Source organism: Peromyscus maniculatus, chromosome 7 (genome assembly GCF_049852395.1).
Source record: "Peromyscus maniculatus bairdii isolate BWxNUB_F1_BW_parent chromosome 7, HU_Pman_BW_mat_3.1, whole genome shotgun sequence".
NCBI classification, from domain to species: domain Eukaryota; kingdom Metazoa; phylum Chordata; class Mammalia; order Rodentia; family Cricetidae; genus Peromyscus; species Peromyscus maniculatus.
In genome coordinates, this window is record NC_134858.1 from 117,344,151 (window position 1) to 117,358,892 (window position 14,742).

Below are 14,742 nucleotides of genomic sequence, written 5' to 3' on the forward strand. Positions count from 1 at the left end.
AGCTGTCCAGCCTTGCTAGGAAGCGTACACACCTACCTCGGCAGGGACCTGAGGGGTAGCCTCGCTTTTCCATCCCTCACCCAGGTATGAAGCCAGGTCCTCCGAGGACATCCCAGAGCCTGGGCTGTTAGGTACTTGGTCTTCACACCTTTGGACTTGCGGCAGCTGTTCCTGATGCTGGTGAGAGAGGGTCCATATGGGTAACCGAGTCAATTTTACTTGATTGTTTCCAAATCTGAAGGGCTTTTGCAGCTGACAGGCCTCCAGAGCTAACTAAGGTCCTCATACATGTACCTTACATGCATATGTCCATGTGTGTGATGTAAGCCTGGAGGCTCTTGGTCTGTATATAATGCCTGGCCCCATTTACAGCCATATGACCTTAGGAAATCTATTTAATTTTTCTGATCCTTTTTTTTAATCTGCAGAAATCAAGAAGATGAGATTCACTTCATTTTGTTCTTTTGATCACGAAATATATTAATGCTTTTAAAGCACATTGCAGGAGATTTAGTTCCACAGATGATAATAACCATGGCCAGCAGTACTTTGCCAGTAGTCAAGCTGGTCATGAACTAAGGTCATCTGAACACTCTTACCCCAAGGACCCCAAACTAATTGAACATGTGCCTGAGCGGCAGACAACCGCTCAAAGAGTTTGTGTCCCTTACTCCTGGGAGGAGACACTTTGGCTTCAGCTGTCACTCAGACAAAGGAATCTAGAAAATGATGGTTGATAGCGGCAGCTGCTGGAGTGTAGATGACGCTGTGGGAGGGCGATGGGAGAGCTGCAGACGCAGGCTTTAGTGGCCTGGCCAGCAGCACACGTGTCCCTAGGGATGCTCAGGGATCCCTGTACCCCTCACTGAACACAATGGATGCCCTGAGTCACCGAGGTTAATGAGGGCTGCTGTATCAGCTTAAGGCCATAGGAACCTGTGCCAGGTTTTGAGAAATATGCATTATCAGAAGGCTTCAGGGTGCCTTGAACTCTGGTTCTGAAGGGAATGGCATTTCCTCCTGACTTCTCTTGTCTGGAAAAACTCTGTAAAGGTGCCAGGATGGCGAGGTCTTTCCCTGATGCAGGAGGAGATGAGATGAGCCTGCTTTCTGACGACACCCTGGTTCTGGAGCATACCCTTAGCAGCCCATGTAAGAGCCTGGGCTACTGGAGCAAGGGCAGCATGTGAAAGACATGTAATGGCAATGGCCTTGGAGTGGTCTGGGCTCCCCTACTGCCCCTGCTCCCATTTGTCTCCTAGGCCTTGCTGAGGTGAAGTAGTGCCTCCTCCGGAGTGCTGGGCATGGTTTCAGTTTCTGTTTGGCTGGGTTGCCCAAACCAAACAGATGTTGGAAAACCTCTCTGATGGTTAACCTTCATCGCCCACTTGGCTGGATTTAGAATCACCATGGCAACACACCTCTAGGTGCGTCTTTGAGGAGGGAGGACCTACCCTGAATGTGGGCAGTGCCCCTGCACTGGGGTCCTGTACTGTAAAGAGGAGAAAGTGAGCTGGGCACCAGTATTCGTCTCTGTTCCCTAACTGTGACCCAATGTGACTAGGTCACCCTCACCACGATGGACCGGACCTTCAGGCTGTGAGCCAAAATGAGTTCTTCCCCCTTTAAATTCCCTTTATCAGGTATGCTGTCCCAGTGATGAGAAAAGTAACTAACAGCCTCGATATCAAAGTTTCTCTTCTACCTAGAGTCACTCTCTGCCAAGGCCTCCCCCTCCCCCCCCACTTCCTGCAGCTGTCTGTCCACTGAAGAGAACTCTTACCTGTCCTTTGGGGCTCTCTTCCCGCCAAGAGCTCTGAGAATTCTGCTCAATGTCTTCCTCGAGCTCATCGAGATCAGATTCTCCCTCGGCAATGGGCACAGAGACCCACACATTAGCATCGGTGATGAAGTCCCTGTGGTCCTCCTTGGGGCCACCGAGAGCTGCCTTTGCCGAGTTTCCCACCGCGGTGCTGACGGCATCAGCAGCAACGTGGTTCTCAGCTTTGGAGCTGGTGAGGGAGGGTTTCACCCCGAGCTGGGGCTCCACCTTCGGCCAGCGGAGCCGGCAGCGGCTGCCGAAGTAACTGGAAATGGCCTGACTGGTCCGCTGGCCAAATGCCTGAATCCTGGCCAGTGCTACCTGCAAGTTGTTCACCTCCCCATCATCCTCAGGGGCCGTGAGGTTGTCAGCACTGAAGGAGTTCAGCAGCAAGGCGATGAAAAGGTTGAGCACCTGAGAGAAGGTGTGGAAGGGAAGACACATCCATCACTTCGCATCAGCACTTGGGAAATGGAGAGGGGCGGATGCTCGTCCTTTTTATTCAGGGCAGGATGCTAGCATGTGAGATGGTGTCACCCACATTCAGGTGGCCCTTCCTTCCTCAGTCAAACCTCTCTGGAAATGCCTGCACAGGCACATCCTAGGTGACTCCCACCACAGAGTCTCTCCAGCGCCTCACTGGCAGTCTTGATCACTCAGGCCTCCTGTGGCCTGGGCCGCCCCTGCTCACTGGGAAGACTCACATCTTGGCAGAATGCATGCCCTGGGCACCCTGAGGAGAGTTTGGGGGGTCTTGGGTACCCTGCCTCATGAGGACAAGGCTTAGATACCTCACCACAGTGGGGGGTCATGCAGACAAAGGGACCTTCAGAGGATGGTGAGCTCAGGTGGTCTGTCACTAAGGACTCGCAGAAGGCATTTGTGTCCCCAGGGACCAGGACGGGAAACAGACAAGTGAAATATGTGTTTACCCTCTCAGCTGAGCTTTCTCGTGTCTTTAAGACAGACACAGATGGATTACCTTCTAGAGTCCACTGTTCCTTTTGCATTAGAAAGGCACTCTTAGGCCACAACCTGCCCCTCTCCCCCTCCACAGAGCCCATGGCTGCACAGGCACTCATAGGTAGAGGGGGTGGAGATGGCCTGAGGAGCTTAGCTGGGGTGGAGAAGGGTACTGGCACTAACTGGTTCTCCAGAGGCATTCCCCCAAAGCTGGGCGCAGACTGTAATAGTGTGATCCCCTGGGAACCATCCAGCTTGCCTCCCCCTCCAGACCCAAGGGGAGAGCACTTGACTCTCTTGAAGAATCATTTGAGCACCTCAGACCAGGGGAGAAGTTTTCCTTCGACAATGAATAGCCACCATCCGTCGCGTTCCTAGACACGGCACCAGGAAATCTGCATACGTCACCCCTGTAATTTAATCCTGCCCGTACACCATGAGTAAACACTGCTTTCTTGGTTTAAAGCAAATTAGGGCTCGAGAAAGTCACTCTTTGGTCCTGAGTCACTCAGGTAGAAAATGCTGGAGGGGGATTTTCCTGCTCTGTCTACAGGCTTGTTCCTGGCAAGCCCGGCTGCCCCCTGAAGCACATGTCTTAGTATGTGTCCCATGTGACTTGGACGAGTTTGGAGGCGCTCCAACTATCCAACAGTGTATGTATGTCTACATGTGAGGATGTGCCTTTGGATGCCTGAGGGAATCAGGGACATCCCTGCTGTCATTCCTCAGAGGAATCCACCTTGTTTTTGCGACAGGGTCTCTCACTTGCTTGGAACTCACTAAAAGGGTGAGGCTGGCTGGTCAGCAAGTGCCAGGGATCTATCTGTCTCTGCCTCTCCAACACTGGGGTGACAAGAGCGTGCCATCATGCCTGTTTGTTTTTTGTTTTTCTTTTCTTTCTAGTGTGGTTTCTGGGGATTGAACTTGGGTCTTCATGATCATACAGCAAACACTTCCTAACGGGGGTGTTTCCCCAGCCTGTAATTCGACCTTTGTGGGCTCACTACTCACCACCAGGTTGCCCAGCACCATCACAGTCAAGAAAAGGATGAGGCAGATGGATTTCTGGCTGACTTGCATGCAGACCCACATGTTCTCAATCCACTCTCCGCAGAGGATCCGGAAGATGACGAGGAAGGAATGGAAGAAGTCGCACAAGTGCCATCGGAGCTGCTCATCATTCCACAGAGCGATGCCATCCTTGCGGCACCCATAGTCCTCCCCGAGAAGCTGCTTTCCAACCAGGGCAAAGATGAAGACGATGATGGCCAGGATGAAGGTCAGGTTGCCCAGGGCCCCCACGGAGTTCCCAATGATCTTGATGAGTGTGTTCAGGGTGGGCCAGGATTTGGCCAGCTTGAAGACCCGCAGCTGTGGAAAAAGAAACACCGTCTCAGGTCCTGCTCACTCTTCTCACTACCTTCTAACTGAAGTCTTGACTGGAAACCAAATGTGTGGGACAAGCATCAAGTCATCTTACAAGTTTGGGGGGGAGGGTGCTCTCCAGAGGCCGCTTTCAAAGATTTTTTCTTTTATAATCACTCAGAGCTGTGATCCCCTTCTAGCTGTCCCTAAGTTGAATGTACTCCATCAACTGGCAAAACTCTCATATTGGCGAGGTCAGCCTGTCTTCTCTGCTGTTTCAGAGCCATAGACTGGACTCTTCCTGGACACGGGCTTGCTCTCTAACATGAGTTTAGCTGTGACTGAGACTCACAATAAGAACAACCTCACTCTTGACCCAAAGAGGGACTAGCCTCCTTCACTTAGGGCACAGTTCACTGCATCAGACACACATTGGTTCATTGCCTTTTAGGACATTTTGTATCTTGGGGCAGATGACAGCATCTGTTGTCCCTACCAGCTCTGAAACACCAAGTATGATTCCATGGATCCGGAATTCACACATTCATTGGATGGGCCAACCAACGTCTGTGTCTTACTGAAGTCCCGTCATGCTTGGCATGGTGCTGAACTGGTCTGTGGGGTGTGTGGGGAAAGGTGGGTGGGCTCCTTCCCCTGTGGAATTAGTGGTTAGGGACTGATAGAAGACGAAGACTCAAACTTTTCATGGTGGGGGATGGGCTCTGATGGTAAAGCGCTTGCTGTGAAGGCGTCAATCCCCACCACCCATATCAAAACTGGAGGCAGTGGTGAGCACTTCCAATACCAGCACCGGGGAGGTAAGGACAGGAGGGGGGTCCCTGCGGTTTGCTGGCCAGTCAGCCTAGCCGAATCGGTGAACTCCGGGTCCAGTGGGATGAAAGAGTAATGTGGATCTGCTATACCCATAGATCAGTGCCTTGCTCAGCCACCATCAAAGACGCTTCCTCCTGCAGCCTGCAGCAGATGGGAACAAATACAGAGCCCCACAGCCAGACAGTATGCAGAGAGCGAGAGACCGTGGAACATGCAGTCTCTACTAAATTCCTCCCCTCAGAGCTCAAGGAACCCTGCAGAAGAGGAGGCAGAAAGCATGTAAGAGCCAGAAGGGATGGAGGGCACCAAGAAAACAAGGCCCTCTAGTTCAACACGATCATAGTTCATATGAACTCACAGAGACGGAGGCAGCAAGCACAGAGCCTGCACGGGTCTGCACCAGGTCCTCTGTGTATGTATTATCACCTCCAGTTTAGCGTATTTATAGGATTCCTGTGTTTGAGAAAGAGTGGGTCTCTGATTCTTGTGCCTTCCCTTGGGCTCTTTTCCTTCTGTTTGTCTTGTCCAACTCTGACATGATAGTTTTTGTTTTATCTTATATTTTGTTATGTTTTATTATTATCCCTTAGAAACCTGTTTGTTTAGGAATGGATATGGATGGGGGAAGAAGTGGGGAGCAGCTGGGAAGAGTAGAGAGAGGGGAAACTGTAATCAGGATATATTATGTGAGAAACAAAACTATTTTTGATAAAAGGAAAAAAAATAGTAATGTGGATAGTGATTGAGGCAGACATGTGATGTTGAACGCTGACCTTCGCAAACACACATATATGTATAGTTGTCCACACATGAACACATAGACATGAACATACACATGCACACACATACAGAGAGTCTTAAGTATAGACCCAAATATGCTGAGGTCTATAACAGGGCAAAAGCACTATGCACAAAGATGCATAAACATTTGAAAACACATTTGTGTGATCCTCTAGCTCTCCAGAAAGACATACACAGGCTCCACTGTCAGTGAGTCAGTCAACATGTGTGGATGGAGCACCTACTAGGAGACATCCTCAGGCCCAGGTGCTAGGATGTGCTGCTGAACAGAAAGTACGACAGCAATTCCCTCACCCCCACACAAGACAAACCCCGAGAGAGCAGGGTGCAATGTCCATACTGTGTCCGTCAGCTTGTCTGTGGGAGGAGCAGCCATGCTAACATCAGGCCTGATCTGAAAGGGACTCTTCACAGCGGAGACAGAGATTAAAGGACCAGGCCTGAACTGGACAGATGCAGCTGGCACACAGAGCAAGCGGGACTGCAGTCATTCACTGGAACCCTTTGTGGAAGGGGTCAGGGAATGCAGACTTTCCGAAATAGAAGTCTTCATTCTCAGTTAGTTTTGGACAAATGAAAATGGACAGGAGAGATAAGGTCCTGACGCTGGATAGCGGCCACCCACCACACAGCAGAGCCTTGGGGACAGCGAGGGACACAGGGACGTGTTTATTGGCAACTGAGCAAAAAATCAGGTATCACACCCTAGTCAGAATGATTATTATCAAAAGAGCAAATGGCAGGCTGGAGAGATGGCTCAGTGGTTAAGAGAGCAGTGGTTTGCAGAAGACCAGGGTTTGGCTCCCAGCACCCAACTGCCCGCAACTCCAGTTCCAGGGGATGATGCCCCGTTCTTCTGGACTCCAAGGAGACTGCACTTACATGTACACACACACACACACACACACACACACACACACACACACACACACACACACACATATACACACACACACACACATATACACACACACACACACACTCACAAACACATACACACCTATATCAATATCTATCTATCTATCTATCTATCTATCTATCTATCTATCTATCTATCTATCTATCTATCTATCTGTGTTAAGCAATGACACTTTAATTGGACTTGGCTAAGAAAATTCATGGTTTCCTTAGGTGAGGTAGAAGGGTTAGAAATTAACATTAGAACCTCTGCTGGGGCTGGGGCCAGTCAGTCAGCACACATAAGGGGGAGTGTCCTCTGCTGGGGCTATGGCCAGGTATCCTCTGGCTCCTATTCATGCCTAAGTGAGGAGAGGAGGCAAGCAATGCCCTTGTGTCTACACTCACCACAATCATCACCTTTGCCCCAGCTAACTGGGTGGAAACATTGTGTTCCCCAATATATTGTGCACCCTAATAAACTTATCTGGGGTCAGAGAACAGAACAGCCACCAGATATAGAGGCCAGAAAATGGTGGCACACACACACCTTTAATCCTATCACTTGGGAGGCAGAGATCTGTATGAATCTCTGTGAGTTCAAAGCCACACTGGAAACAGCCAGGCATGGTGACACACACCTTTAATCCCAGGAAGTGATGGCAGGAAGCAGAAAGGTATATAAGGTGTGAAAACTAGGAATTAGAGCTGGTTAATCTTTTAGGCTTTTAGCAGCAGTTCAGCTGAGATCCATTTGGATGAGGACACAGAGGCTTCCAGTTTGAGGAAACAGGATCAGCTGAGGAATTGGTGAGGTGAGGTGGCTGTGGCTTGTTCTGTTTCTCTGATCTTTCAACATTCACCCCAATAACTAGCCCTGGGTTTGTTTTTTATTAATAAGACCATTTAAGATTCGTGCTACATAACTGTTCTCCACAGTCTTTGCCCAGTTTATTTTATGACAAAGAAATTCTTCACAGACCATGCAATAATTGATAAACAATCATTTTGGCAGGTGCTGAATATCCATCGATAATTAATATACCACTTCTTTAATTAATCTCAGAATTAATATAAAAACTTCATTTTGAGGAAACAGGCTAGAGAAAAGTCATGGTATTTATTTGGCTAGAAACTGACTTGGAGCCAATTTATCTTAAACGTCTTTTCTCTCCCTCCATTCTTCCCTCTGGCTCTCTTCATAACTCTTTCCCCTTCTCTCTTCTTTTTCTCCCTCCCCGGGTCTCATGTAGCTGGGCTTGTTTCAAACCTACTATTTATCCAAGGAAGTCTGTGAATTCTTGATTACAGGGCCACTGCACATGGTTTTATGTGGTGCTGGGATGGACCTGGCACTTCCTGTGTGCTAAACCAGAACTGATCTCTGTTTTTCTTTAATGAGATGCTTTCTTTCTAGAATAGACTAAAAGCAGGTCTGATCTCCATGGAGGAAGTCACCAGTGGATGACGAACAAGGCTCGTGGTTGTAAAAGTTATCAGAACACAGGGGTACCTGATGGTGTAGATTGGTTCTCCGTGGGTGTCTCCTCCAACCAAATACTGCAGGAAATGTTGGACAGTAAAGATCCTAAGCATACCAGTAACCCACGGGTAATAAGCATTTCATCCAAATATTAAACACACGTGAAGATTCCATTTTCTCCCATTCAGACTCAACGGAAGGCAGTTTCCAGTGTCACTTGCCGACACTTGGAGTTGTGCTGCCGGGTTCTGGTGCTTGGAGTAGAGATGGAGGCATTTTAATGCACAATACTCCAGGTCCAGGCATAACACCCTCTGACTTTCTCTGCCTCTTCCACAGCTCCCACAGAAGCCACCCACTGAGGTGGGATATCATGGGAGGGGATAATCCTGAAACCTGCATCACGCCCTTGGAGCAAACTCTCCAATCAGTATCAAGTATACTATGCCGCTTCTCAGACTTAGGAGTGTTCCTGAAACTAATTGTGTTTATTTTGAATAGCCTAGAAATTGGTTCATTGAAAAGAGATGCTGCCATTTAAAAACACAGAGTATGTGCCACTGGCTTTGTGGAATACTGTGACCAACAGGAAAATGGATAGAAAAAGACCTGGGAAGTGTTATTTCTGTTCTTCAGTCGCAAACACATTGCTTGCAATAATTCCAGGGTAGACCAAGAGTTTCCTGAGCCCTGGGCCCTGAGAGGAGTGTTTGTAAAACTTGAGAGTTAGGAGCTGGGGCGGAAGACCAGTGGGTAGAGTGCTTGCCTAGTGCTCAAAACACTGGACTGGATGCCCAGTATTTCATAAACCAGGCGGGGCGGTGCATACCCACAATCCTAACACGTGGGAGGTGGGGAAGGCAGATCAGAAGTTCAGAGTCATTTTCAGTTACAGAGCAAGCTAGAGGCCTCGTCTACAAGACCCCACCTCAAAAACCAAACCCAAAGGAAACACTGAGTATCAGTTTGTGATTGACTGTTTGTCAAGATGTTCTAAGACATACACATGATTTGGAAATATCTCACCAATTTATGTGAAATGAAAAGCAATAGAATCCAGACATTTATCTCCTTGAAGATTTGGGAAAGCACATTGCTTTTAATAACCAACACCAGGCAATGAGATTACATCTTTGGGTATTGAAACTGAGTTAAAAATTCTAAGGAAAAGAAGCATTTAAGTCAAGATCACACTAATGATGACTCACCATTTCTTTCAAGAAAGAAAGGCTATGGGACAGGAAAGGAAAGAATTGAGAATTGTGTTAGAGAATGCACTTGGAGGGTGTACCACAATACACACCCGTAGCCAGCTAAGCGTTTAAAGGAATGATATCGCACAGCAAATCCCTGAGTGAAAAGGACTCAGCTCTCAGAACTTAGAAGCCCTGCTTCCCATTTTTTCCCATTTGTGGGAGACAAACTATGGAGACGGAAGGTCATCTTCAAGTGCAGCAGGTCCCTCTTTCAGGAGCCCAGCTAGGGCCCCGAGACTTGTATCCAACTGTGATATGGGTGAGAAACAGAACTTTATTGGATTCAATTACTGAGATTTTGAGTTCTCTACTTACTGATTTTTTTTCTTTTTGGAGCTGAAGATAGAATCCAGGTCCTTGTGCATGCTATAAAAGCAATCTATCACTGAGTTCAGCCCCCCAGTTAAAAAATATATATATAATTAAAATGCTTGCTAGGATAACAAGTTGAAAACAAATAATTGTTATAAAATGTAGTTGTCCTGGGAGAAAGTAAAGGCTTTAGCCAACTTTGGATTTTGACTAAGTTAACAGCTGATGCTGTGATTTCTAAACCGACTATTCAAAGAATGAAAACAGGACATTTGGCTTCCAAATCAGTAAAGGGGGGAAACATATTCCAAAGAGATGTAGGGGGAGAGGAAGAGAAGAGAAGAAGGCTGGGAGAAAGGAGAGACAGAGGTCAAGTTGAAGACAGATGTTCATTTACTTTGAGATAGCTGGACTCAGTGCTTAGACTGAAAGCTGAAGATCGGGTTGTCAGAGTTGAGTAAGGACCGCAAATCTGACTCTGTGATCCACAAGAGGCACACAAAGGCTCTAAATAGAAGCACGGATACAAACATATTGGACAAACTCTAAACCAGAAGAAAGCAGGTTCCTTAATTACTGCCAAGAAAAATAGACTTTTCTTTTTAAAAGGTAAAAACAATCTCTACAACACAAAGAAGCTTATTCTTAATAATAAAAGTTTGCTATTACCAGGAAGCTATAAAATTTAAAATATGTGTGCACTTGATAATCCAGACTCAAGGCAGAACCATGCAAGCAACAGATACACCATAATCATAACAGGGATATTTTTAAGCACGACTTTCTCAGTAATTGCTATAACAAGCAGTAGACAACAATAAGCCAGGATATAAAATGCAGTATGTCATAAAATGTCTCTACCCACAGCACAGAGGCAGTGCTGCAACCCATGAGTGCAGCAGACTCGTCCTAGTTAAGTGTGTAGGAATACTTCCAACATACTGAGCCAAAGAGAAGTGATGGGTAAAATGCAAAGCCTGGAAATCAACAGCATGCGTCCTCTGACTTTAATATGACAGAGCTAGAACCCAACGGCGTGACTGGAAATCCCACATGTGTCCTGGAATGAAGAACTTCTAATTAACCTTGGAGTCCAAGGATAAATCAGAGTTGAAACTAGGAAGCACTTAGAATCAAACAGGGGAAAATAGAGATTAAAGCAGTTCTTAGAAGGAAATAGAAGTCTATTTTTTCTTACATATTCATGCAAGGCCGTTAAGAAGCTAGAAAAGAACAAAATATGTAGGATGGAAAATGTAATTAAGATAAGATGCACGATTAATTGAAATCGGAAAACATCAATGACGCAGAGAGGATCAACAAGCTACAAGTTGGCTCTTTGAAGAAGCTAATTAAATTGATGGCTCTTGTGGAGACTGATGAAGAATGACGGGCGCAAACGAGTCATCCTTACTGAGGAAGGTATGGCATAGAGACAGTGACACAGATCCTCAGCAGATAAGAAGGCGCCCTCAGCTTCATGACAATCACACCAGACAAGAAGAGTCCATCTCAAAACAGCAACTCACCAAAACAAGCCTGAGAAATAAAGCCCGACTCCTTTCAGAACGTCAGGAGAACCAGATTGCCAAGGAAAGTCCTGATCCCACAGATAGCTTCCCTAGGGAATTCTACCAAACTCTCAAGAAACAAATGATTCCAGAACCACACCAAGATTCTGCATTAAAAAATAATATTTCTCAGCTTTTTTTTGCAGTGATTAATGTATGCTTGATACCAAAACCTGAGGAGTATGTAAAATTTAAAAACCTGCAGATCAACTTATCAAAATGGATGCAAAAACCTTACAGATTACTAGCAAATTGAACCGGTTCACTTAAATTTATTAAACTTACTCATTTTATTAAAAATACATCACAAACAAATTGATTTACTCTATGAATGTAAAGATTCAGGAATAGAAACTCGATTTTAAAACATAATGTGTCTATGGGTGTCTGTGGGTGGGTATGTGCACCTGAGTACAGTTGCCAGTGGAGGCCGCAGAGGGTGAAGGATCCCCTGGAGCTGGCGTTAGAGGAGGTTGTAAGCCACTCAGTGTGGGTCACCTGCAACCAAATGGATCCTCTGCCAAAGCAGCACATGATTTTAACCACTGAGCCATCTCTCCAGCCCCTATATGGTTATCTTAATGTGATTTTCTTTTCCTTTCAGGGGTGGAATAAATCTGATGTCTCTCTCTTTTCTTTCTTTTTTTTTTTTGATTGCTATGAAATATGAGATAGGAGGTGATATTTCTGTTTGTGTATAAATGTGTAAAGATCAAATTAGGGTAATTAGCATACATGTCATCTTCAACATTTATCATTTCTTTTTGGTGAGAACATTCAGAATTCTCTCTTGTGCCACTTTGAAATACGCAATGCATCATTGCTAATTATTAATGTGGTGATCTTACATGCAGAACAATGATCTGATAAAATTAAAGATCTATTCATGATAAATACAAAAGAAAACTGATAAAAGTTTTTCATTTAAAAAAAGCTGTTGAAATACTGGAGGTATTGTCTTTGCAGTTAAGAAAACAAGGTCGTTTGTTATTAAGATTTCTTTTCAGCAGGTACTAGATGTCCTAGCTGGTAAGGTCACATAGTAAGAAGAATCCATCGGCGCAGGGATTAGAGAAAAAAAAAAAAAACCCAAAATGTATTGTTTGCACATGATATGATCATGTTGAAGAATCTAAAAGACTCCATGGATGAATCATCAGGATTAAAAACGGGAACTTCTGGGTGCAAAAATATTAACTATCAGAGAACTGGCTCAAAGACTATTTCAAAACATGTAAGATCTGTATGGAGGAAATAATGGAAAAATCATAAACTTGGAAGGCTGAACTAGATGGAAAGTGTGTTGTCTTTATAGATCAGAAGATTACATAACAGAGTTAAATTCCTTCCCACACTGACTGCTAGATTATTACAGTCCAAACGCAGAGAAGCCCCGGAGTTCTGGATCTGTGCTGCTGTGGACACAGCCAGTTCTCAAGTCAAGACGGAAGCCAGGGGCCAGCACATCCTTAGAGTAAACCAGGCGGGGGCGTTAGCTACCCTTCCCTCACTCCACCTAACAGGAGGAGTCTCAGAGAGTCTAGGGAACACAGCCCACTACGTGGGAAGGCTTGGTGGCAGCGACTCAGGGTCCAGTCAGAGAGCTGATGGTTGCCGCTCAGCTTACTTCCTCCCTTTTATCTGCCCCGCCCACCCCACCCCGCCCACGCCTCTCACAAGGGGCAATCTTCCCTTCTCAGTTAAACCTCCGGGAAGCACCCTCACAAACACACTCAGAAGTGTACCTCTTCAGGGATTCTAAGCCCAGTCAAGCTGGCAGTGAAGACAGACGCACCACCACAGTGGGTGACTCAGTTTACAGACACAGCCACGTTCTAAGCTGCAGTAATTAAGATGGCGTGGTGCTAGCCCAAAGACAGACTGGTAGATGGGGAGCGTGTCTTAAATCATGACAAGAGGTGGCATCTGGGGAAGGACGAGAAGAGTTGTGTAGAATTTTCATTTTTTCCTCTCTCCTTCCTTTTCTTCCTTTCTTTCCCCAACCAATCAAATTTTCACCGAGTCCTTTCTTGCACACAGGCTTGTGCTTAACGTCTGGGGTAGAATGGCAGGAAAGGAAACCCTGGCTTCAGCTATATGGACTACATAACAGTTACGCTCTGAGAAGAGCAGGTTTGTTCGAAGAGCGAATCTAGTTTCTGATCCTGGAGTATGCAGGTCCTCTGTGAAGAGGGAGTGAGCGGGACACAGAAGGTCGAGGACAAGCTGAAGTCAGTGAAGACTGGGGAGAAGTGTCCCAGGCAGAGGGCTGCGGCTGGAGAAAAGATGGAGGAGAGAAGGGGGAGGGCACTGGAGCCTCGTACACTACCCCAAGGACTTCAAGTTCTATTCTCAGAACAACTGGAGAGCTATTTGTGACAAATGCCCCTCACCAGTTTAAGGTGGTCATAAGAGTGAAAATTGTGTTGGTTTGGTGGGGGGCACTTAGAGGAGAGTACTCTACGCTATGTGCTCGACTCTTCTGAAATTTAAAGCAGTTTTGAAAACTAAGAACTGTTCACTAAAACTACAAGACCGATCATCTGGGCCGTGTATTTTCACTCAGGAATGCTCACCGTTCAGGGCCAGCACGGAGAGAAATACTGAGTTTTGCAGGGCAAAGGGGAAGGGGGTTGGGTTTGATGTTGATGGTTTAATAATGCTCATAGACCATTGAATCTCAGCTAGGCTGTAGGGGACGTGGAAGAGATCCCACACATGGGACTGGGCAACGTGGTTAGGGATTGGTGACTTGATTAAATGTTAAAGTCAGAAAGTAGATGGGTAGCAGACACACCCCTGCCTCCATCTCACAAGAACAGGAGAGGAACTGAGAGCTATCTGATCTGGTAGAGTCTCCAAAGGACAGTGTCCATGGGCTCTAGTGGTGAACAAACATGTCAAGTTTGGATCATTCCAGTCCCGTTATGACAGATCCTGGGGATGGCCATACCAGTTTTTCAAGCTTGCCTCTTACTTGCTTCCAGGAGTCAGTGAGACTCCAAGCCATCCTCCAGATGGCTCTTACAGGTTTGGGGGACAAAAGCAGCTGTCTTGTGAGTGGCTGGCAGACAATGGAGACCAGTGATTGAGCAGAGGGACGCCTCCAGTAGAGGGCGCCCTGGAGCTGAGTTTGGAGACGAGCCTGCGCAGGGGCTAAGAGCAGGGAGGCTTTTGTGGGTGTGCAGGACTGGGCTCTGATTCGGGGAACAAGAAATAAGAGAATGCCCTTTCGAGGTGGGTTGGGACTGAGACTCAGCAGTCAGGCAATGTGGATTTGAGTTCCAGAGCAGATAGTCGCTCGGTGTCCTGGAGGCTGGGGACATTGGGCTCATCATTAAATCGATGATGTCTCAGGGTTGAGAGCATCAGATGAGGCCCATTGTATGAAGAGTGTAATGCTATGGTTTAGCCACATCCTCAGGAACATTAGCTGTT

The 14,742-nt window shown here is 46.6% G+C and overlaps 1 protein-coding gene across 5 annotated transcripts in view; it reads right to left on the reverse strand.

Moving 5' to 3' along the window:
- Scn10a (sodium voltage-gated channel alpha subunit 10) overlaps window positions 1-14,742 on the reverse strand; it is a 94,264-nt gene that overhangs the window by 29,279 nt on the left and 50,243 nt on the right. For 3 of the 5 annotated variants that reach the window (XM_076577354.1, XM_006986723.3, XM_076577351.1), the window contains 3 exons: window positions 3,797-4,156; window positions 1,784-2,236; window positions 37-177 (listed from right to left, as the gene is read on the reverse strand). In XM_076577354.1, coding sequence (XP_076433469.1) covers window positions 37-177; window positions 1,784-2,236; window positions 3,797-4,156 — 954 coding nt within the window. The remainder of the gene's footprint in view (window positions 1-36; window positions 178-1,783; window positions 2,237-3,796; window positions 4,157-14,742) is intronic. The other 2 variants (XM_076577353.1, XM_076577352.1) reach the window with 1 other exon arrangement.